Source organism: Echeneis naucrates, chromosome 2, assembly GCF_900963305.1.
Source record: "Echeneis naucrates chromosome 2, fEcheNa1.1, whole genome shotgun sequence".
Lineage (NCBI taxonomy): Eukaryota > Metazoa > Chordata > Actinopteri > Carangiformes > Echeneidae > Echeneis > Echeneis naucrates.
The window spans coordinates 2,363,998-2,387,811 of record NC_042512.1 but is presented as its reverse complement, the minus strand read 5'-3'; the positions used below and the strand labels follow the sequence as shown (position 1 = coordinate 2,387,811).

Genomic DNA, 23,814 nt, shown 5'->3' with positions numbered 1-23,814 from the left:
CAACACAGTGTGACTTTGTGAAACAACCAGTGGAGCCCCCTGGTGGTCAGTAGAAGTGCAGCCCCTCTGAGCTGGTGGCAGACCAAGGCTTCAGTCTGCACACATCTTCCACATGTGATGGCACACACACTGTGTATTGTGGCAACATCCGTCCCCTCAGAGAGAATCTGCTCTTTAACCCTCCTGTCGTTTTCACCCCCCGCCCCTTACTTTAGTGTTCCTGCTCTGTTTGATACGGTGGCCGGTAAGTGCAAAACTAATTTACAAAGTGCCAAACACTTTTACAAAGCGTGAAAATAATTTACATGTTGAGAAATTTAATTCAACAAAATTACACAAGAAAAACACGTTTACAACGGACAAAACAAACTTACATTTTATAAAACAAATTTCCAAACGACAGAATCTTCCGGAAGGGGAATGTACCAAATGCCGGAAGTGATCCAGAAGAAGATTGACTGTGAGCTTAAAAAGTTTGTATCGGTTTGTGTGGCGGGAAAACTTTGCGGAGTGAAAGTTTATGGCAGCATGGAGTAAATGATGTTTTGGCCGTTTTGTGGAAACAACTTGAGCCAATTTACGCGGTTGTGTTTTCCGTGCGGACGATCTGTAGAATGTTTAACGTTGATGAACGGACCAGACGGAAGGAGCACGCGCACAGGAGACATCTAATAAACAGCCGGAAAATGCTAAACAAGCTAAGTGTAGCATCGCGCTAACTAGCTGAAGCCGCTGTCAGACATGCAGTGAATTAAAGTGCACCGTTTCATTTTGCAGCCAATCGTTGTCTTCACGGAATAGCAACACGTTTAGATAGTATGTGTTGCTAGTTTTTATTTATTTATTTATTTTATTTTAGGCGTACATTTATGCTAAACGCACAATTGTTGCTGATTGTTTTAGCTGCTGCTAACTTTCTGTTTTGATGCGGAACTCCGTTCATTCCAGCAGAACAACCATGAACATCATATAAACAATTCATGGAGGACAGAAAGTCAAAGTCAAAAGAACTGTGGGCCGAAAGGAAACAGGTCCAGGTACGTGTGTGGATATATCTGTAAAATATGGAAGTAAATATATATATGTGTGTGTGTATGTATATGTGTGTGTGTGTGTGTGTGAAATGAATGATATCTTTTTGTTATTTTAGCAGATAAACATGGATTGATGGCGCCACATGGAGCTGATTTAAAAGCTCAGAGAGGGAAAACACTCCCATTATATACAGATCCGGAGGTAGCAGCACCTGATCTACTGAAGCATGATGTGAAGTTTACACGGTGCAAACATCAGCCTGCGGACTCTTAAAAGGATGATTCCTCTCCAAACGCCATCAGGTTGGAACTTCGTGGACCTGGACAACTGTTTGGCTATCGGACGATGTGGCAGGTACTCAGACAAAAGTCCAATCTTCGAGTGAAGAGAGATGATGTGATGAATGAGAGAGCACGCAGAAGGTTTCTAAGAAGAAGCTGCTACTCAATGGGAGCGAACTGTATGTGGCCTGCAGATGGTTCTGATAAACTGGCTCTCTCAGGACGCATGGATGGATTTTTTCACCTAAAGTGCTGTGGCTCCAATGTGGACCGACAAATAACAAGAAGCCAACAGTGATCGCTGAGAATCTCCTCTCATGAGACTGAGGACTGATTGTGGCACGGAGAATGGCATTATGGCTGCCATTCAGTCTCCCCTACGCCTCCATCATGATGACTGCTGCTCTGGGCCGTCCAGCCACATGTATGGCTCATCCACGAATAAGCAGCGTGTTGAATCCTGGTGGGCCATATTTAGAAGGGGAAGGTAAGTGGCCTTCATGAAGTCATTTTATTATGACTGACCTTTCATTTGATTTTTATCTTTATGTTCTATCTCAGATGACGACTTCTAAACATGTATAATAATTGAGGCTGGGACTTTAACGCGTTCATTTCAATTCATTCATTACAAAGCCTTTAATGAATTAATTTTTTTTTAATGGAGTCCCACTTCTACTAATAATATATATTGACTTCCAATTCTATCCATTTCTACAGGTCTCAGCTCTGGATGGAGTTGTTTGCTGGATACTTCAACGGGAGCCATGAGCATCAGTGCCTTCTGAGATGTTGCTATGGTGATGTTGGATGAGTGTGTGAGACTGTGGAACAGTCACAGGATTCACACTTCCAGAACAGCGTCATGTCCAATGAACTGTGCTGCTGACCACACAGGTAATATTGGTGATAGATTAATGTTTTCTTTTATTATTATATTGATTGAATATAAAATAATATAAATGCTATTTATTGTATCTAACACAGATTTGGCTCCACAGACTGGATTTGAGATTGAACCAGCTGATTTGGATGCTGTTCCAGAGGCGAGCCTGTCAATAGCTCCATGTGGGGACTCAAACATGCAGGAGGACTTTGACTTTGTTATGGAGCACAAACAACTACAGAAGCCAGAGAACTGGGAGTCTGCAACAGAACTGTACATGAAGCTGAAAGAAACTGCTCAGCTGTGAGCTTTTTTTAAAGAATTATGTTTTTTGAATATACATGTCCAAAAACTCATGACCAATCTAATCACAGATGCAATCAGAAGGAAATATCTGCATTTTTTTTTATTGTTTGTAAATAACATTTGCATTCCCATTGTTTCATTTCTTCAGATGAACAGGTACCAGAATCATTTGGAAACATCACAAGGAAAAGTGAATGACAAGCTAAGAAATCTAATCTGGAGTGGTGGAACACTGCAGTCTGTCTGAACACCAAGTGTCACAGCTTCATTTTTCCTGAGTTTGAAATCAATTGATAAAAATTATAGCAAAGTAATGAGTCCTATATTTTTGAAAGTATGGAATACAAAACTTCTTGAAATTTGTTTTGTCTGAAACTTAACGGCGAAAATCTGAACTGTGAGGGGAAAAAAAAAAAAAAAACACCTTTTTGGAGTCTGGTCTCGAGGGGTGATCCAGTTACCAATTACAAGTTACAGTTACAAGTCACAGTGTGTGAATCTAGGAGTACTAATTTCAATGTGTTTGAACATGTATTGGGAACTGGGAATGGAGAGTCATCCAGGAACTCTATTCTTGGCGATGGTTCCAATCCGGACGGGGGAGGTGAAGTCAGCCCAGCTGCAAACATCAAAACATCCTCCAGAGACACAGCAGCCTGACCTTCTGCAAAGAAAAACCTTCAGTTACATCTTGGCAATGTATTTTCTCAGCAAATTATAAAAATAACTGATTTACAAACCTTCACAATAAAAGACACAGTCCGCCCAGTAGCCCAAAGTTTGACTTTCTTTAAGTCTCCTGTTACTTCCTGATGGACTGAGGTCAGGTTTGAAGAGTCTCAAGTTCCAGACCAGTGAGTGTCTTTTCAGAGTGGCACAGGACAGGGGCCAGCAAAGTAGGCTGTTGCTGCAGTGCAGTCAGAAACTGAAGAGCTGAAAGACCATCTTTGAATCTAAAAAGTGACCACAAACATTGTTTCACATTTAAATGACCTAAAGAAACTTCAATGTTTTCTAAAATGACTATCCACCCAAACATATAGAAATGAGTAAAAATGGTTGTGTGTTGAAAATTACTGATTTAAAGAAGAACTCTGTGTCTTGCTTTGCACTTGGCAGGGTAAATGTTTTTGAAAAATAGTTCAAGCAACAAAGCGTGTCATGTGATATATAAAGTTAATGACCACTAACCATTAGTATTGTTTACATCTAAACTTGTTCATACCATTTGCATTGTACACCAAGAACTGATGTCCTTCTGGTCCATCAGAAATGGGCCGGTCTTTCAGATGTTTCATCAGTAGAGTTAAAAACTCTCGTCTCGGCCCACCTGTGTCAATTCCTTCTTCCAAAGCAGCAGCATCATCTGTGAATTTTACCAGCATGTCACAAGTTTCAGAATATGTTGAACATCTTACTAATGCAAATATCTTTCCCATGTTATCAATAAATTAATATTAAAATTAAATGAATCACTGTTGTTTTTTTACTTACCCGTAGCAAGTACTCCTGACTGGATTTGTTTCAGGTGGATCCAGATCCTCAGTGTCAGATATTACTGTCTGAAAAACAAATGAAAATGTCTGAAACAACACACTGAAAGCAAAGAACATCAGGCTGCCATAATCTGCCTTAATACCTGTCCAGGCTGAGCTGTGGATGAATCTCTGAAACATGATAAAATTGATAAACTGATGAACTTTATGATACAGAGTATAACAGAGCTTTGAGTAACATTTAGAGGTAGAGAGGAACCATAAGATTTATAAATAAGAGATGATTTTGTTATAAATTATATCACACGTATGATATTTTCTACCACATGTTCATCACAATCACATCAACAACTTAAAGACAAATGACTTCTTTTGTAAAAACTAATACCTACCCTTTATCTTCAGGTTTGAATTTTAGAGAACTGTGTTTTTTTGGTTCAAAAACCTGAGAAGAAAAGCACACAATTGTCAGCAACTTTAAACAGCTTCCATTATTGTTCCCTCACCACATACAGTATATATCAATGGTGAAAGGTTATCAGGGTGTCTGATTGGAATAGTAAATGCCAAATAATCAAGACTTGGTTCTTCGACTTAATGCTTGAAACCAAATCTATCAATAAATAAATAAAAACTGAATCAAAGTACAAAATGTATAAATGAACGTACCACAGTGTCAGCTGCATTGAATTCAGCTGTGCTCCTCGATGTGATGACAATTTCAGAATCAGAGTCTGATGTATCAACCTCTGTAGTAAAAAACAAACAATTCAACACATTAATTATGCTACATCAGAGTAAAGAAATATGTAAAAACATTGAATGAAGAGATCCACAAACCTCCTCTAAAGTGTGTTTCTAGGCAAATGAAAAAAGTGCCTTTCCTATTTCCTTTTTATATTCTGCCAGTTTGAATGGGCTTTCTGACCCAGGCACATGGAGCACCTCTGAACAGTCTGGATACAAAAGAAGGTCTGCTCCTTCATCCATCTTCTTGTTAAATGTTCTCATTTCTTGGACAGCTTGCTTCAGTAGATCAGGTGCTGCTACCTCCGGATCTGTATATAATGGGAGTGTTTTCCCTCTCTGAGCTTTTAAATCAGCTCCATGTGGCGCCATCAATCCATGTTTATCTGCTAAAATAACAAAAAGATATCATTCATTTCACACACACATATTGACTTCCATATTTTACAGATATATCCACACACGTACCTGGACCTGTTTCCTTTCGGCCCACAGTTCTTTTGACTTTGACTTTCTGTCCTCCATGAATTGTTTATATGATGTTCATGGTTGTTTTGCTGGAATGAACGGAGTTCCGTATCAAAACAGAAAGTTAGCAGCTAAAACAATCAGCAACAATTGTGCATTTAGCATAACTATAAGCCTATAATAAAAAAAAATAAAATAAAAACTTACTAACTAAACGCGTCGCTATTCCGTGAAGACAACGATTGGCTGCTAAATGAAACGGTGCACTTTAATTCACTGCATGTCTGACAGCGGCTTCAGCTAGTTAGCGCGATGCTACACTTAGCTTGTTTAGCATTTTCCGGCTGTTTATTAGATGTCTCCTGTGCGCGTGCTTCTTCCGTCTGGTCCGTTCATCAACGTTAAACATTCTACAGATCGTCCGCACGGAAAACACAACCGCGTAAATTGGCTCAAGTTGTTTCCACAAAACGGCCAAAACATCATTTACTCCATGCTGCCACAAACTTTCACTCCGCAAAGTTTTCCCGCCACACAAACCGATATAAACTTTTTGAGCTCCCAGTCAATCTTCTTCTGGATCACTTCCGGCATTTGGTACATTCCCCTTCCGGAAGATTCTGTCGTTTGGAAATTTTCGGGATTTGTACAAGTGTTCTGCCACTTGTAAATTAGTCTTTTTTATATTTATAAATTAATGTTGTCTGTGGTAAAAGTTTTTTTCTTATGTAAATTTGTTTAATAAAAAGTAAAAATGTTTCTCAACATGTAAACTTGTTTCACGCTTTGTAAAAGTGTTTCGCACTTAGTAATTTTGTTTTGCACTTGCCGGCCACCGTAGTTTAGAGTTGGGGTGCACCCGCTTAACTACTCCGAGTTGATCTATCTAACTCAGATCTGCTGTTCTGTCTTTACATGAGACAGGCAGGAAGTTGGACTTTCTAAAGCAAAGAGAATCCGGTTGATTTTCAAAATAAAACTGCTGTCTGCGAGCAGGACGCCGCTGACCAGAGAGAGTTAACTTCTGTCACTGAGCTAATTATAGAAAAAAATGCACGTGCTCTCCCCGTCGGGGAATCGAACCCCGGTCTTCCGCGTGACAGGCGGAGATACTGTCCACTATACTAACGAGGAGCTGCGAAGGGAAATATTAAAAAAGTTATTTCCTCACAGTTTCAGATGACACATCAGACTGATATTATCTGTGTCATGGTGTTCAGAGATTTCAGCAGCTCACATCCAACACAGAGACTCTGAGCAGGCCCACCTGGTCTTAGACCCAGACCCAGACCCAGACCTAAATCCAAACCCAGGAGACAGAGGTTGAGTGAGTCAGTGAGGAAGAAGCTGCTCGTTCTCCTTCAACAGTTTGATCTGAGGAAAAGTCACTTCCTCTTTTCAGGAATCAACTTCTACCATCTGTCCACTAGATGGAGATAACTGAGCATCAACTTAAAAATCCTCTGGTCTTCCATGTGTGAACTATAATACCAGTGAATTAAACAAAGATCGTCAAGATTATATCAGGATCTGACCTTTTCCTGTTCCATCAGTAACCATCAAAGGAGATGCTGATTCTGTGATGTCACAAAGGTTCTAATGACATCACAGAGATCAAAGACTCCTCCCATTTTTTTTTGTCACAGCCTCCACAGTAGAGTTCACTCTGTTAATGTTAAAGACAAATGTGATACGTTGCTTTCAGCTGTTATTGTTATTGAACTCTTCATAGCTCTCCATTATCATAATCTGCTCCTCTTGGTTGAAATATGCGGCACGTAGTTTGACAATTTTTCTGCAGGAATGGTGTCAAATGACGCCTAAACAGCCCTTTTTATGTGAACACACAGAGCCTGCTGAGGAAAGCCTGGGTGGACAAACCAAGTTGATAACCACCGTCGTGATACTCGTTATCTCTGGTTGGAGCTTTCATCTTTGTCGAGGCAGCTCACCCAAAGAAAGCCCGGCTCTGTTGAACTTCCTTCATAAGATACTTCTCTGCTGTCATCGTAAAAATGCAAGTTTTAGACAAGCTAAGTCCTTCCTGTGTTCTATGCTGGAGATGCCGGGGATTGAACCCGGGGCCTCACACATGCAAAGCATGCGCTCTCCCACTGAGCTACATCCCCTGGATGGTAGGGTAGCATTCGCAGTCTTAGCAGCAGAATTTTTAACAATAAAGGGGTTAGGCACCAGCAGCTCCCTTCGATAGCTCAGTTGGTAGAGCGGAGGACTGTAGAGGCTTACAGCTGGAATCCTTAGGTCGCTGGCTCGAAGGAGGCTGTTTTTTTTTTTTCATCAGCCTCATCCAGCACAGTGATGAGTCTGCCTACAGACAGGAGGTGACCACTGTTGCATCGCTTTTCATGTAGAGCAGCTGTGTTTTATATTGCAGGCAGCACTGAGTTTCTAACATTTGGATGTTGTTAAGAGGATCATTACCATCAGCTGAGAATCAAACATGTGCAGCACGCAGGAATTCTACCACTGAACAGCTTTGAGGGAGCAGAGCACACCACGTTTGTCTTTGGAGCTTCATTAACTGTGTGCATTCTACTGTGGAGTTCATGAGAAAAAATGGGAGGAGTCTTTGATCTCTCCACCACAGAGTGCACACTGTCAATGAAGCTCCAAAGACAAATGTGGTCCTGCCAGATACCTTTGAGTTCTGCAGACAGAAGCAACAACAAAACTGGAACTAATTTTCACTGCACTGACCGACTGCGCCACAGATGTTGCCCCTTACTTTAGTGTTCTTGGTCTGTTTTAACTGCTCTTAAATGAACACTAAAGTTTTTATTTTAAACTCTTCAGCTGTTAAAACTGTCTCAGAGTGGTTAACATGAGTAACTGCAGTGAAAATAAAACTGGGCACTGAAAATGTCTTGTGGATGGTATCTGGTTTGGTTTCACCTCCACAAAACTTCAGTCTGTTCCAATGAGAGACAAGAAGACTGTGCAGTTAAGTGACTCCTCCCACTTTTTTGTCATGACCTCCACAGTAGAGTGCACTCTGTTAATGAAGCTCAAAAGACAGTCATGGTCCTGCCAGATACCTTTGTATCTGCCAGTTTGTTTCTTGTCAATGAAAACCAACCCGCTAATTCAGGCATTTTTCATCTCCCTGTGAACAAAAGTTACAGTGACAGACGGTCGCTGGTTCAAATCCGGCTCGAAGGAGATCAGTCTTTTTCATCGGCCTCATCCAGCACAGTGATGAGTCTGCCTACAGGCAGGAGGTGGACAGACCGGTCGTCTAGTGTGGTCAGAACCACCTGGAGCTAAATCTGAAGACTGTGGAGATGACAGAGGTTATTTTAATCAAATTATTCCCCAGCCGTGATTATAATGCATATACTGATCTTTATTTGCACGTGCACAGTGTGATTATATATATTTTTATCTTGGCAGCTGCTAGTTTGTTTACACGACTTTGGCAGCTGTGAAAGTATCTCCAGGAGTAAAATGATTAAATCACGACTTTGTTTTAATTGTCAATCTCTATATTATATCAGAGGCCCTTTATGGTGCATATACTTATCTTTATTTGCATTTCTATTTGTATACACACACGCACACAAACACATACACCACCTTTTCCAGCCCTCATGGTTCTTGGGGAATCCATAAATGTGGAAACCCTTCTCGGACTGATTGGAGCATCCAAACGCTGCACAGCCAACCATGGTATGATACTGATCCACAAAATATTAGTTTTCCCTGCATGGTGTGGCAGCTTTAGCAGCTTTAGCTAACCAGATAGCTTCTGAGCTACTGCAACAGCTAAAACACAGTTCACTTGTTGCTGTATCTCCAACAAAGTAAAGTCTCTCACATGCTAAGCGAGCACTCTACCATTTGGGCTGATTCCCCTGTACTGGCATGCAAGCTAAGCTTTGTGAAAAGGCTCCTTTAACGACCTCTGAGTTCACCATCAACAGGTTTCAAAGATATTTAGAAATCATTCACGATGTCCTTAAAGGCAGATATTTAGGATAATTCTAGCAGGAATAGCAGGCTGCAACAGGAAAAGTTCCAGTCAGGGAAAATGGCTTCTATAACTTTTGCTCACAGGGTAGTGTGGCCGAGCGGTCCAAGGCGCTGGATTAAGGCTCCAGTCTCTTCGGAGGCGTGGGTTCGAATCCCACCACTGCCAGTTTGTTTCTTGTCAATAAAAGCTAATCAGCTAATTCGGGCATTTTTCATCGACACACAATACTCACAGAGGACTTTATTGTGCTGCAGTGAGATGTATAAAAAGCTCCAGTTCTACAGTCAGAAGATGATCAGAAGGTGGATGAGTTCTGACTCATACCCAATCAAATATGTTGCTTTCTGGGTCTTAACATTAATTATAAGAACAAGTCTCACAGGTGTCATTATTTCAGTGAAGATGTATGTATGGATATATTCCCCCTGAATCCTGCGATTCACAGCTTCCACCAAATGGAGCCAAATAAGACACAAAACTTATTGTGATGTGAGTCTGAAGAGCTGCTGCCTTTGATACATCACTTGATGATGTCACAATACTCACAGAATGAAACTCCTCCTTTGAAGCTGCTTTGAAGAATTTCCAAAATCACATGTGATTCAGATGTAAACACAAAGGCTGCCCCACTGTCACCATTCAGAGCAGCTGAGAAGATTATTGGTCATTCATTGGTTGATTATTAATGATCAGCTCAGAACCAAACAGTGTATCTGTTTCCATGAACTCCGCCATAGAGTGCACACTATTAATGAAGCTCCAAAGGCAATCATGGTGCTGCCATCACTTCCTGTATTACAGCTTTTGCTTGCAGTCTCTGGACTGGAGAAACAGTAGTCTAGTGTTGGTTGCTGTGTTGAGCAGATGGTGATTGCTCTTTTTTAACAGAAGACAAACTTTGGTAAGAGTTATGATGGTCAGGCAATGATATTAGCAACATAACACTAAGAGCTCGTCCGCGATTTGAACCCGGAACCTCTCGCACCCAAAGCGAGAATCACACCCCTAGACCAACGAGCCATTAGCTGCAAGAGTTTGTCTGTCTAACATAACTGGCCAGTTATATTCGGTTAACGCCAAGTTCGTGGGTTCAAGCCCCATACTGGCCACATGCAACCTCTCAAAACTTGATTTCTTCCTCTCTGTCTGTATGAAACCCCATAGACTTCAATACAGACTTCATTTTCCAACCAGTGGAGCCGCCCCTGGTGGTTATTAGATAGACTGCTGGTGGAAGTCTCAGTAATTTTTAACCACCACATCCACTTTGAGAGAAGGTGGATGTGGTGGTTAAAAATTACACAAAACTCATTACACAACTCAATTACACAAAACTTCATGTGATGGTGGTATTGTAGTCAGCATAGCTGCCTTCCAAGCTGTTGACCTGGTTTTGATTCCCGGCAACTGCAGCGAATATTGAGAAATGCTTTTTTTCCTTGTGGCCAAGTGGTTAAGGCGATGGACTAGAAATCCATTGTGGTTTCCCCGCACAGGTTCAAATCCTGCCAACAACGGTTAGTTGTTTTTATGGACCAAGTTTCCCAGTCAGAGAGCTACAGAGCATGTTGAAGAATCTCTGTAATCTGCATTAAAATATGACACAGCTGAGTGCTGTTGTTAGGACTCTTAGAGGAGGAGAGCACTCACTGGTGCTCAGTTATCATTATCAAGGCCGGTGATAGGGACACACCTTTAGTTCCACTTCCAGGTCATGGAAGCAATATCCATGACCAATATCCATGACCTGGAACACATGGCACCAGGATCCACTGTGGGAAGAAGGCCAGTGGTGTTCTGCTGGGAGACTTTTGGGTCTAAAAAAAAAAAAAAAAACAAACCAAAAAAACCCAAAAAAAACAATTTATCACCCAACGTGGGGCTCTAACCCACCACCCTGTGATTAAGAGCTTCGTGCTCTATTGATTGAGCTGGACGGACTTACAGAAACACCAGGAATGCCCAGAAGTCACAAACTATTATGTTTATTTCCCTGAAGAGTTCAGTTATCAAATGCAAGTTGCAAGACTGTGTCGCTGAGAAACTAAATTTCATACAAGACCTTGTCAAAAGAGGACTTTGAATTTTTTATGTGAGATGGATTTAACCTTGAGTCTGGAGCCAAAACCACTCAGTCATCCTGACACACAGTCTTGATTGATTGCGTGCCTCACTAGCCAATGGTCAAACATGATCAGCCAGTCCTGTAGCATTCACCAAAACAAAGGCATACCTGCCAACGTATTCAGTAAGATAGATTTATTTAGGCCCAGTCCAGTCATGCTGTCTGCAACTTTTACACTTTGTACACCTTTGTCAACATGAAACAATTGCTAACTCAAAGTTCCAGGATATCTATCAACTGCAGACTGATATGAAGGAAGTCTTGTGATATTTTCTTGGATGTATAATATGCCACATTTTATATCTGGCCTAAATCCCAGGAGTAGGATTAGAAAGCAGTTGTCTTTTTGGAGTGATGCAGTCCCCAGAGGAAGGAGTCCACCTTGGGTCTGGAGCCTTCTACCACACCTCCACAATAGAAGTCCCTTCAAAACAGGAAGCAGCCTTCCTACAGCACAAACCTCAAAGTGTCACTGTGAGATTGTGTTGAATGTATTTAATTCTTCGATAATTCTTACCCATGCCTTGTGAAAGACTGCAGCCTAGAAACGACATACTGAGCCTGTGACTGGCTCTGTGGTTTCTGTGTACAGTCAGTGAAATTAAACATTGTAGTGTTAGCTCGGTCATTTCCTGCAGCTGGCTGATGAATCTCCAGATATTCCTTTTTTTGGTGTGGAATGTAAAAAGTCAATGAACCTCCTCCACTGTGAATTCTTCTTCTTCGTCTGTATGGCTGGATGCAGCTCAGAGCCCACCTGCTGTTTCAGGCCTCACTTCTTCCACTTGCGTCTCATTCTCATCCACATCCTGGTTCTTAGCCTCTGTCTCTTCAGCGTCCTGGTTGTTGGCAGCCTCAGGATCAGATGGTGAATACCATCGTTCTCCTCGCTGATCAGCCACTATTACTCCACTCTAGAACAAACGACTCCTGCTTCTGCTCAATAACAACAGTGAACTTGAGCGGAAATAATTAAAAAAAGACCCTGCACAGCTACCAAAATCCAGGATTGAACTAGGGGCCTCTAGATCTTCAGTGTAAGTGAGCTACTTCAGCTGTTAAAATACCACCAATCAGAAGAAAGGAACCAAGTGTCTGAGTCCACCAATCAGAAGATAGGAACCAACTGTCCGAGTCCACTAATCAAAAGAAAGGAACAAACTGTCTGCCTGTTTCATTGGTTGATGAGCAGCAGCTGTGTGGAACTGTCACTGCAGACAAAGAGCCTCTGGAGCACACCTGATTTTAGAAGGATCTGAAAGAGTTCTGAGGTCTTAGTGAACAGATTGGTGCATTTTTGTGGTCTTCATCTTAATGAGAGCTCTCTGGAAAGCCATTCATCCAGCTGACAGAGGGCAGCAATCAGAAATGAGCTGGCTTCTCTTCCCTTTCTTCTCACTGAGTCGATCACGTCTTTGGCTTTTTCCGCTCTGGATTTTGTCCTGGCTGACTCCATTTCTTCATCACTGATAACACCATGCTGAAGAAGTTTATCCAGAAGCTGGTTGAGAACAGTGTCAGACACTCTCTGAATGAATTCTGCCCGAACAGCACACAGCCTCTCTTCTGCTTGGAGGTTGTCGTCAGCTGGGAGGCTGCTTTGACCAGTTTCCCTTTTTGGACCTAACAGGTAACCAGATGAAAGACTGTTTAACAGCAACAGCAATATTTGGGTCACTTCTTCATATATTTTATATAGAGGAAGATGAAACCTTTACTTGGCAGAGGAATGCTGCGTTTCCACACTTCTGTTCCTTCTTCATGTTTGACCATCAAAGTCAGTGTCTCTGTGTTTGGAGTCAGGAAGACCTCAAATGTTGGAAAGAAATTTGGCCCATAATTTAAGTAAAACTCAGCAGACTGTGAAAGAGGAGACAAAACAGAGGAACAAAATGTTTATCTACTAAATCCACTAGTTGTTCTACAGGAGTGATTCCACAGCAAGTGACTAGATGAAGCTAACTAGTTAGCATGCTTACATCAACACAACAGATAGTTAATAAAAATGAGAGCAAAACATGAATTATTTATTATTAAGCGTATGGAGGTTTGACTCACCTCAGGCTGTATTTTAAAGTCCTCCAGATCAGAGAGGACACTGTACCTTTGGTCAACTATCAGTTTACAATCAGAAGAGATCTTGATGTAAACAGCATCATCTTGTTGCGCAGCAACCTTCAGCAACAGGACATTGTAATGTTAGTGCCGAAAGACTAAAGTTCATTTTGAAAAACACACACAAAGATCCTGATCTAAAGCTACATTCTGTACAGTTTGATCAAATTTGACTCATTAAGCTGCTGTTTACGACAGCTGCAGAACTAGCAGGCAGAAGTTAACAGAAGACATTTAAAGGTTCACAGTTCAGATGTTGAGCATTAATATGTTTGATGAAGTTTGATTGTTAAAGTGAATGACACAAAGCTTTACCTCAGACAAAGGGAGGTTGCTTGGCAGGAGAAACACATCCAGTATTTGAATGTCTCTGGCCGGAGGTCGGAGGAACAGCAGAAGTTGGCCACAGATAGGTTTCTTGTTGTTCAATAACCTCTGTAGCATCTCTCCCAACCAGACGAGGCCAAAGGCAGAGAGATGAGAGACTTTGACAATCACATGACTGTGTGTGATCTCCAGAGGTTTGAGGAAGCTCATTCCATCATCAGTGATGTGGACGACAGACAGCAGACCTTCAGAGGGCAGAGCTGGGAAACAGAGACACAGTCTGTAAAATGATAGTGATGGTCTTATTCTATATCCAGGACAGGAATGTCAGGAAATTCAGTCAGCTGTCAGTGTTTGTCTCTGTGATGTTCAGACTTTGTTACCCAACGTCCAAACTAGTCTTCTTGATGAACCATCTGATTGATATCACAAATCGGAAAACATCAGCTTGTTTATTTTCCAGCATCTTATTAAAAAAAAAAACAACCTTTCATTGCTTTATTATTTATTAAATTCTTCTGATTGCCTTAATAAGGTCTGTTACTGTCAGTGGACTGTGACTGTAACATTGTGAGGCTGAGATTAAAGTCCAAAATAAAACTAACTAACTAACTAATAAAACAAAGTCTGAGTGGAAACTGTGTCATCACAGCAGGGCTGTTAGAACAGATAACAGGACTGTTGGTTTTTAATCATCACTGTAAAAAGCACTAATCTCTATCTCACCATCTTCTGTCTCACAGTGTGGGAGGTGGAGCTCACAGACAGCGTCCTCAGGACAGTGGATATTGAACAGCGGCCCAGCAGCCATCTTGCCAGCTGATTGGAGGAGGCTTTCATCCCACTGGACAGTGCTGTAGAGGAGCTCCGCCTCCTGATCAACAACAAACACCAATCCAGTTAAAGAACACTGGAACATACCTGGACCAGGACACCTGAACCTGCAGGACACAGAAGGTAGAATGAGCCGACACACAAACACCATATAACTGTCTAAGAGGAGCACACTGAGCATGAAGGGGAAGAGGAGGAACCATCCATGAGACCACCAACACTGCAGAGATGGCATCAGCTGAATTACCTGTAGGACACTTTGGTAGATTCAGTTTTCAGTTCAGGTGTGAAGCTCTGTGGAGACTGTGGTCCAGAAAGAAACATCATCAGTTTGACTGGAAATAACCAACACACAGGTCAATCTGAACTGAAGCACAGAAGCAGCAGCCATGTTGGAAATCAGATGGTAGAACTGATCAGACAGAAATCTAACTGTTCATCTTAAAGCCAGAATGCTGATCAATCAGCTGATTGATCGTGACCTCAAAATGATGTTTGTCCAGATTTTAAAGAGCTCCAGATGACAGATTAAGGGAACAAACTGGACTGAAACTTTACATGTCTCCGTCTTCAGTCATATTGTGATCTAACTCAAAAGCTCATCTATCACTCAATATGAAAAATTTAAATAATAGTTTCATTTTTTGTCCACTTCTTTCTCTGCCCAAAGAGATTAAATCATTGCCAGTTGCAGGAGATATTGGTTTAATATTTGTTCTCCATTTCCTGCTGTGTGCCGAACCTCTAAATCAGTCTGAAGCATCAGGAAGGATGTTTGACCTCTCACCTTGTCCAGGTTTTTGTCCTCTGACACATCCATTGTTGTCTCTGTTGTGTTCGGACTCTGTTTGACAACAGAGTCACCTGATGGGAGGAGAAGACACAGCAGATAGCAGAAATCAGTGTTTGCTCACATCCTCTGACTCAGTTCTGATGATGGAGGAAACTGTCCTGCAGCAGCAGCTCAAAACCTCCTGTCATCCCTTTTCTCTCAGATGATCCTGGTTTCCTATTGGCTGTGTACCAATCTGAGTGGGCGGGTCCAAAAATCTGCTGACTGGACTCAGTCTGTAGCTGTCATTATTCAGTTAATGTTACCAGCTGCAGCCACATGTTGTATTTCTAGACTGACTGATAAACAGCTGCTGTGCTGCAGAAAGTGAAATTACAATCAATCTGGGATTGGCTCTGTGTGGATGAACAGATTACACCATAGAACTAAATGATCCAGAAATATCCTACATACAATAATAACAATGTTTACTGAAAGGAACCATGTTCATCTGTTATATATTACATGAAATTAAAAACCTCCACACATTACAATAAATCTGAAATAATATGGTTCTGTAACTTTTACCTGAAATTTGCCTGAAACCTTTAATGTAAACAACTTAAATGTATAAAATGATCACACAAAAGTCTGTTGTTGAAACAGGGTGAACCAAAATGTGATGTATAAAGATCTTGATGAAGAGAGCACAGTCAGTTTGGTGAACAGGACTCAGAGGTTCAGTACTCACAGGTTTTCTCTGTAGAAGCTTGAATCACTTTGTCACTGAGCCTGTGGACAAAAACAACCACAACAGCAAGACATTGAGTGGAACATACTGAGGTTCTGTCAGAGTTAGTTTATTAAAAACAGACGGTGATGATCCCACATCAGTCTCATCAGATAAATAAATAAATTAATCTGATTAGTCTAAATATTATTAACCTCCTGGCTTCCACATGAGGCCCTCCCTCTCCCTCTCCCTCTCTCTCTCTCTCTCTCTCTCTCCCTCCTTCCCCCTCTCCTCCCCCCCCCCCCCACATGTGCCAACATACGACTAACCACGTTTCTCTGAGATCCCTGTTTCTCCCAGTTCCCAGCATGTGTAACTATTTCATTAACCACGTTTTCCCAAAGTCTCTGTCTCTCCTCTCTCACCCTGTCCTCATCCTGCAGGTGGTGAATCATCGCTACCTCATGTTCTTCAGCTGGAATCTGCTTCATTTGATGGTCACATGATCACATCAGTCCTCTGACTGATCTGATTGGCTGACTCTGATTCTGAAATATGATTCTGTTCCTCTCTCACAGCTTCACTGAGGAGTTTGAAAGTTCACCGGCAACACAGTCTTTCCACTGTTACTGGATTTAGAACAATATTACTGAAAGAAGCATAAACTGAGTCCAATTGCACTGACCTCAGAGTCTCCAGTCTGAAGTCTGGACTCTTCACAAGATGAGACACATCCTTCAGTCCTGAATCCTTCAGCTTGTTCAGACTCAGGTCCAGTTCTCTGAGATGGGAGGGGTTCGACTTCAGAGCTGAGACCAGAGAAGAACAGCTGATCTCTGACAACCTGCAGTTCTCCAACCTGAGTAAAGAATAAAAGATGTGACTTTAGGAGACAAAGTTCCTGCTTGAAAGCGTTCCGTGTTTCATCATCTGTTCAGAGCTGAAGGTTTAGAAAGCAGAAGTTTAGAAAATTAAAGTCAGACAGCTGAACCAACAGGAAGCAGCTTTACAACAGTCAAACACCTTTCATTAATATTAATGACAACATGCTGCTGCTCCCATAAAGACGTAGTGACTCCACCTCTTAAACTCTACCAGCTCCACCTGTGGCTCAGTCTGTAAAAAGTCATGTTTATTAGAGATTCTACGAAACATCCTCAAGTTTTCAAAAACAAGAAACATGTCAGACTAAACTCCGGAGAGACGTCAACACATGATTCACAACATCGAGAACATTTTCACTTCATTCAGCGGTGACCAAGTTTAACAAACATGCTGATTTTGGTCTGAATCTCTCAGTCAGTCTGCTTTCGTCACATGAGTTTATAGTTATATTGGAACAAGAAAACACTGAATATATATTTGTTCATGTCAGTGTGGAAAAATGTTTCCTGATATTCAAACACTGAAGGATTTTTCTTCAAGTTTCAAATCTGTAGTTTAACATTTCTCTGCTACACTGACTGGACTAAACCAGAGAAGAAGAAAACTGACGTTAGCATGAAGATCCTCAGTGAGGATCAGTATAATATCAGCCTGATGTCTGCAGGTCAGAGTCACCACAACTGTAACATCATATTAATCTGACAGCAGAAATAAAACATGAGTCTGACCTCAGAGTCTCCAGTCTACAGTGAGGACTCTCCAGAAAACCACACAGATCCTTCAGTCCTGAATCCTTCAGCTTGTTCAGACTCAGGTCCAGTTCTCTGAGATGGGAGGGGTTGGACTTCAGAGCGGAGACCAGAGAAGAACAGCTGATCTCTGACAACCTGCAGTTCTCCAACCTGAGTAAAGAATAAAAGATGTGACTTTAGGAGACAAAGTTCCTGCTTGAAAGCGTTCAATGTTTCATCATTTGTTCAGTGTGAAGGTTTAGAAAGTAGAAGTTTAGAAAATGAAAGTCAGACAGCTGAACCAACAGGAAGCAGCTTTACAATAATCAAATACAATATTTAATGAGAAAATGAAACAACACTGTAAAGAACCTGAACTGACTCAAACTGTCAACATTGTGATTTTAACACATCAGAAATAACCAAACAGCAGAGTCAGCCAAACTTTACAACAGTTGAACAGTGGATGTAGAAATACTACTTAAATATACAGAATCTATTCTGACCTATACCATCTTTTAGGGATTATAGGAATGGGTGAAAAAAAAAAAAAGATTTTCCTGATTCTGAAACTAATATTATTCCATAGAATCCTGAGATTGATATTTAACATAGCTGGGAGAGCCGCAAGGCAGATAGAGCAAACACGTTTCCGAGAGACAATCACAGCAAAATGAATGTGTTCCTGAGGTGTTGATGTTTACATTAGGTATGTTTGGAGCCACCTTATTTCCACTGCTGCAGTGTGTTGCTCATGTCATGTTAAAGAAAAAGTACATTCATGTAACTGCTTTGGGGTCAGTGGTTCATGTAAACATTATTATTCTAATAATGGACCAGGTGGGAAGGTTCCTTGGAAAATGAAAGCATTAGTTCTGACAATCTCTTTGATATTCAAACTAAATTGGCATTATGACTGAAATATCCCAAACCAATAGAGCCATGTTACATGTGGATGATGTCATTCTGTTGGCTAAGAAAGAAAAAAATGTTCACATTGTTCCAAAACAGTGCTGGAAGTGGAGACTAATGGAGAACCAAGACAAAACACAAGTGGAGGATTTTAGGCCAAAATCAAGTGTGAGAAGTTGAATGTTGTTAATGTTGGGACAGTAATGCTGTCCTACACTGATCAGTATAAATGTTCTGACGTTGGACCAACACATGACATTTAACCCAGCTGTCAGTGTTTTAGCTCAGTCTGCAGGTAGAGCCCTGAACAAGTCTGAACACTGTGTTCATCTGGGAGTTCATACTTTCACTCTGTTCTGTAATATGTGTGTGTGTGTGTGTGTGTGTCAGACGATGCTTCTGCTGTCTGGGGATTCTGTGAATATTCTCTTTGTAATACTCAGCATCATAGAGCTATTGGTTATCTTACAGCAGTACACAAATTGACCTCAGTGTTGGCTCTTCATGGTGATTTGGGTTGGGAGCCCTCGAGTATCAGACATAAGAGACAAATGCTCCAGCTGTGGAACAGATCTGTGAAGCTGCCTGATCATAGAATTACTGAAAAGATATTTCATTCTGACACTTTGCATCACCATCCCTGGGCCAGTGAGCTGAAATGAATATTCTATATTTGTGATTTCTCTGATATTTCCATTCATAAATGATGTTGGGATATTACAGATATTATAAACAAACTGTTCCTAAAGCAGAGAGATAAACGGTCTCTGGATGTTTGGAGGAAGCCAAAATGAAGAACCTACTGTCTTAATAAGAACACTTACAGTGTGGAACCTTACATTAAGAATACCCGAACTAAAAGACAAAGATCATTATGGACAGTTGTGTTCAGGAACACTTCCATGAGTCCCAGAAACAGGGAGCTTTAATGCCACACCTGAGGAAGACCGGATTTGTTCACTATGCAAACTGGATGAAGTAGAAAGTCAGATCCATTTTTTATTTAGTTGTTCTGTGTACGAGCACCTCAGAGGTGTGTTTTGTTGGCTAAATTGTTTATTTATTTATTTATTTATTTATATATGATTCGGAGAAACATTCGTTTCTTTTTAGCAAAGAGACTCATATGGTAGCTGAATTTAATTCCAAGGCTTTAGAAACACAGCTAAATCTTTCGTTTGGTTATTTGTTTTGTTGAATATATTATGTAACATTTTTAGTTGAGAAAAGGATAATAATGTATTTGTCTATGTTTCTATGCAGATATATGAGCGCTTAAGTTGTTACATCAGCCACTGTATGATTACATACATGTCTTATGAACCAATGTGGAATGGGCCTTTTTATAAAATGACACGCAAATAATTAAATGCATGAAATAAACCACAGGCTAAAATCTACTTCTTAACATACATTTATTAATATATGATGTACCCTTTCAAAAATACAAGATTGATTGATATGTCCAATTCCAATGTCATTTTAAAATGAATAAAAATCTGTTTTCCAAAGTTATTTTCAAATCATTTAACAGTTTAAATGTTAAACCTGAAGAGGATTTTCCCCTCATAAATATAAACCTGTCTGCAGGTCAGAGTCACCACAACTGTAACATCATATTAATCTGAGAGCAGAAATAAAACATGAGTCTGACCTCAGAGTCTCCAGTCTACAGTGAGGACTCTCCAGAAAACCAGGTCCTGCAAACTGCAGTTCTCCGAGGTCTCCATAGCCCCAAAAAATCCAAATCGAATCGAATTGTTGGAGAGTGAATGATTCAGACCCCACTGAATATATATTTGTCCATGTCAGTGAGGAAAAATATATATTTCCTGTCATTGAAACGCTGAAGGATTTTTATTATTATTTTTAGTTTTAAATCTGTAGTTCAATGTTTCTCTGCCACACTGACTGGACTAAACCAGAGAAGAAGAAAACAGACGTCAGCATGAAGATCCTCAGTGAGGATCAGTATAATATCAGCCTGATGTCTGCAGGTCAGAGTCACCACAACTGTAACATCATATTAATCTGAGAGCAGAAATAAAACATGAGTCTGACCTCAGAGTCTCCAGTCTACAGTGAGGACTCTTCAGAAAACCACACAGATCCTTCAGTCCTGAATCCTTCAGGTCGTTCAGACTCAGGTCCAGTTCTCTGAGATGGGAGGGGTTGGACTTCAGAGCTGAGACCAGAGAAGAACAGCTGATCTCTGACAACCTGCAGCTCATCAACCTGAGTAAAGAATAAAATATGAAGATCAAATCATTGTTCATCAACCAGAAATGTCCTCATCAATGATCTTTATGTTATTGTGCGTCATCGTCATGTCGCTATACTCATCATCCGAACAACAGCACAACATTCAAACTACAGCAGGTCCAGTCAGTGAACTGACCTCAGAGTCTCCAGTCCACAGTTTGGACTCTCCAGTCCAGCACACACCAGCTTCAGTCCTGAATCCTCTATGTGGTTCTGACTCAGGTCCAGGTCTCTCAGATGGGAGGGGTTGGACTTTAGAGCTGAGGCCACAACGTCATACTCAGTCTCTGAGAGTCCACAACCAACAAGTCTGTGATGACACACATTACACAATATGCCACTGTGACAGAGGAAACTACATATTATTCTGTGATGTTTGAGGACTCAAGACACCAAGACTTCCATCTCTCTCTCACACCATCAGAGTTTCAATCATTTTTTCAGATGAAGAGACTAAATGTGGTCAGTTGGTCTTCCATCAGGTCCTCAGTCTGTCAGGGACCTGATCCAGTTCTGTCTCCTCTGAGGGACCATGAGACCACATGGACCTGAAAACATTTGACTTCCACTGTTTTGATTTTCACTGACTTCAGATCAGTGAACAGCGAAGTTGGTGAAGATGATCAGTCACCGATACCTGCTGATGTCGTCAGTCTTTCGGATTTCCACTGAACACAACAAGTGAAAATTTATCTCTGGCAGCATTTGAATCATCTGAAAACAAACAGCTGACAGTGAAACACCATCTGAATCACATTGGATTTAAACACATCAGAAGGATTGATGAGAATGAGAGTGGACTCACCGAGCCTTCCTGCAGTTCCTCACAGCTGGGATCAGTCTCCGTCGTCCCTCCGTTGATGTGTTGTACTTCTTCAGGTCAAACTCATCCAGAACTTCCTCTGACATCTGTAGCATGTAGGCCAGAGCTGAGCAGTGGATCAGGGAGAGTTTCTTATCTGATCTGGTCTCTGACTTCAGGAACTCCTGGATCTCCTGATGAACTGAGTGATCCTTCAGCTCCATCAGACAGTGGAAGATGTTGATGCTTCTGTCAGGAGAGATTTTCATACCGTTCATTGTCTTCAGGTTGTTGATGGCTCTCTGGATGGTCTCTGGTTTGGTTTCTGTCTGACCCAGCAGACCACCTAATAGTCTCTGGTTGGACTGCAGAGAGAGACCATGAAGGAAGCGGACAAACAGGTCCAGGTGACCATTTTTATTTATGAGGGATTTCTCCAGGACTGCCATCAGAAAGTCCTCCGGGGCTGAATCTTGGTGTTTTTTTCCCAGAAAGTTCTTCAGGACCTCCTTGTTCCTGTTGGTGTGACAGTGGAACATGTAGACTGCAGCCAGAAACTCCTGAACACTCAGATGAACAAAGCAGTAGACTGTTTTCTGGAAGATCACACTCTCTGTTTTGAAGATCTCAGTACAGAGTCCTGAGTACACCGAGACCTCTGTGACATCAAGACCACACTGCTCCAGGTCTTCTTGGTAGAACATGATGTTCCCTTTCTCCAGATGTTCAAACGCCAGCCTGCCCAGCTTCAGAAGAACTTCCCTGTCAGCCTCCATCAGCTCCTGTGGACTTGTTTCATGTCCCTCATGGTACTTGATCCTCTTCCTCCTGGTCTGCACCAGCAGAAAGTGTGAGTACAGGTCAGTCATGGTCTGGGGCAGCTCTCCTTGCTGGTCTGTAGTCAACATGTGCTCCAGAACTGTAGCGATGATCCAGCAGAAAAGTGGGACTTGACACATGATGTGAAGGCTCTTGGACTTCTTGATGTGTGAGATGATCCTGTTGGACAGCTCTTCATCCCTGGACCTCCTCCTGAAGTACTCCTCCTGCTGGGCGTCAGTGAAGCCTCGGACTTCTGTTAGCCTGTCAACACATGAAGGAGGGATCTGACTGGCTGCTGCAGGTCTGGAAGTGATCCAGACCAGAGCCGAGGGAAGCAGATTCCCCTGGATGAGGTTTGTCAGCAGCAGGTGGACCGATGACTCCTGTGTGACGTCAGACACGACCTCCCTGTTGGTGAAGTCCAGTGAAAGTCTGCTTTCATCCAGGCCGTCCAGGATGAACAGAACTTTACAGGCAGACAGCTGCTCTGCTGTGACCTTCTGTAATGTTGGATGGAAAACATGAAGCAGCCTGAGAAGACTGTACTGCTGATCTCTGATCAGGTTCAGCTCCCTGAACGAAAGCAGAACCAGCAGACTGACATCCTGGTTCTCCAAGCCCTCTGCCCAGTCCAGACTGAACTTCTGCACAGAGAAAGTTTTTCCAACTCCAGCGACGCCGTTGGTCAGAACCAGTCTGATGGGACTCTGCTGGTCAGGTGAGACTCTAAAGATGTGGTGACATTTGATTGGAGCATCAAGGAGGGTCTTCTTCTTAGAAGTTGTCTCCAGCTGCCTCACCTCATGTTGGGTATTAACCTCTTCACTCTGTCCCTCTGTGATGTAGAGCTCAGTGTAGATCCTGTTGAGGAGGGTTCCACTTCCTGTTCCTGTTCCTTCAGTCACATGTTGACATCTGGTCCTCAGACTGATCTTATGTTGATCTAAAGCCTCCTGTAGAACACGATCTGCTGACAGAGAAGAGACAATGTCAGACTGAAGACAGAGAGTCTGAGGATCTGATGAAAAACTAAAGACGTCAGTCAGAAGTTCAGTCTCACTCTGTTCAGGGCTGGTCTGTAGACCTGGTCTGGTTCTGGATCTTTGTCCACACTGGGGACAGGAGGAGTCTCCTGAAGAAGCAGACTGGTCCCAGTGTGAGGTGCAGCACTTTCTGCAGACCCAGTTTCCACAGCTGGTAGAGACTGGATCCTTCAGGACGTCCTGACACAGAGCACAGTGGGACGGCTGCTCCTCTTCAGAGACATGTCTTTTCCCCTTCCTG

The 23,814-nt window shown here is 41.8% G+C and overlaps 1 protein-coding gene and 3 non-coding genes across 4 annotated transcripts; 1 reads left to right on the top strand and 3 right to left on the bottom strand.

Annotated features, from left to right (window-relative positions):
* Nucleotides 1–6,281: 6,281 nt before the first annotated feature.
* trnad-guc (transfer RNA aspartic acid (anticodon GUC)) lies at nucleotides 6,282–6,353 on the bottom strand. The gene has a single exon. It is a non-coding gene; the product is annotated as a tRNA-Asp (tRNA).
* A 923-nt stretch (nucleotides 6,354–7,276) lies between these two features.
* On the bottom strand, nucleotides 7,277–7,348 carry trnaa-ugc (transfer RNA alanine (anticodon UGC)). The gene has a single exon. It is a non-coding gene; the product is annotated as a tRNA-Ala (tRNA).
* Nucleotides 7,349–9,293: 1,945 nt separating this feature from the next.
* Nucleotides 9,294–9,375, top strand: trnal-aag (transfer RNA leucine (anticodon AAG)). The gene has a single exon. It is a non-coding gene; the product is annotated as a tRNA-Leu (tRNA).
* A 3,367-nt stretch (nucleotides 9,376–12,742) lies between these two features.
* LOC115057374 (protein NLRC3-like) lies at nucleotides 12,743–22,994 on the bottom strand (the record flags this gene model as incomplete). Its single annotated transcript, XM_029524461.1, has 6 exons — nucleotides 12,743–12,958; nucleotides 14,504–14,651; nucleotides 14,699–14,718; nucleotides 15,399–15,475; nucleotides 21,053–21,216; nucleotides 21,712–22,994. Coding segments are annotated over 6 exons (1,908 nt in total), but the record flags the coding sequence as incomplete, so codon positions are not given.
* Nucleotides 22,995–23,814: the final 820 nt, after the last annotated feature.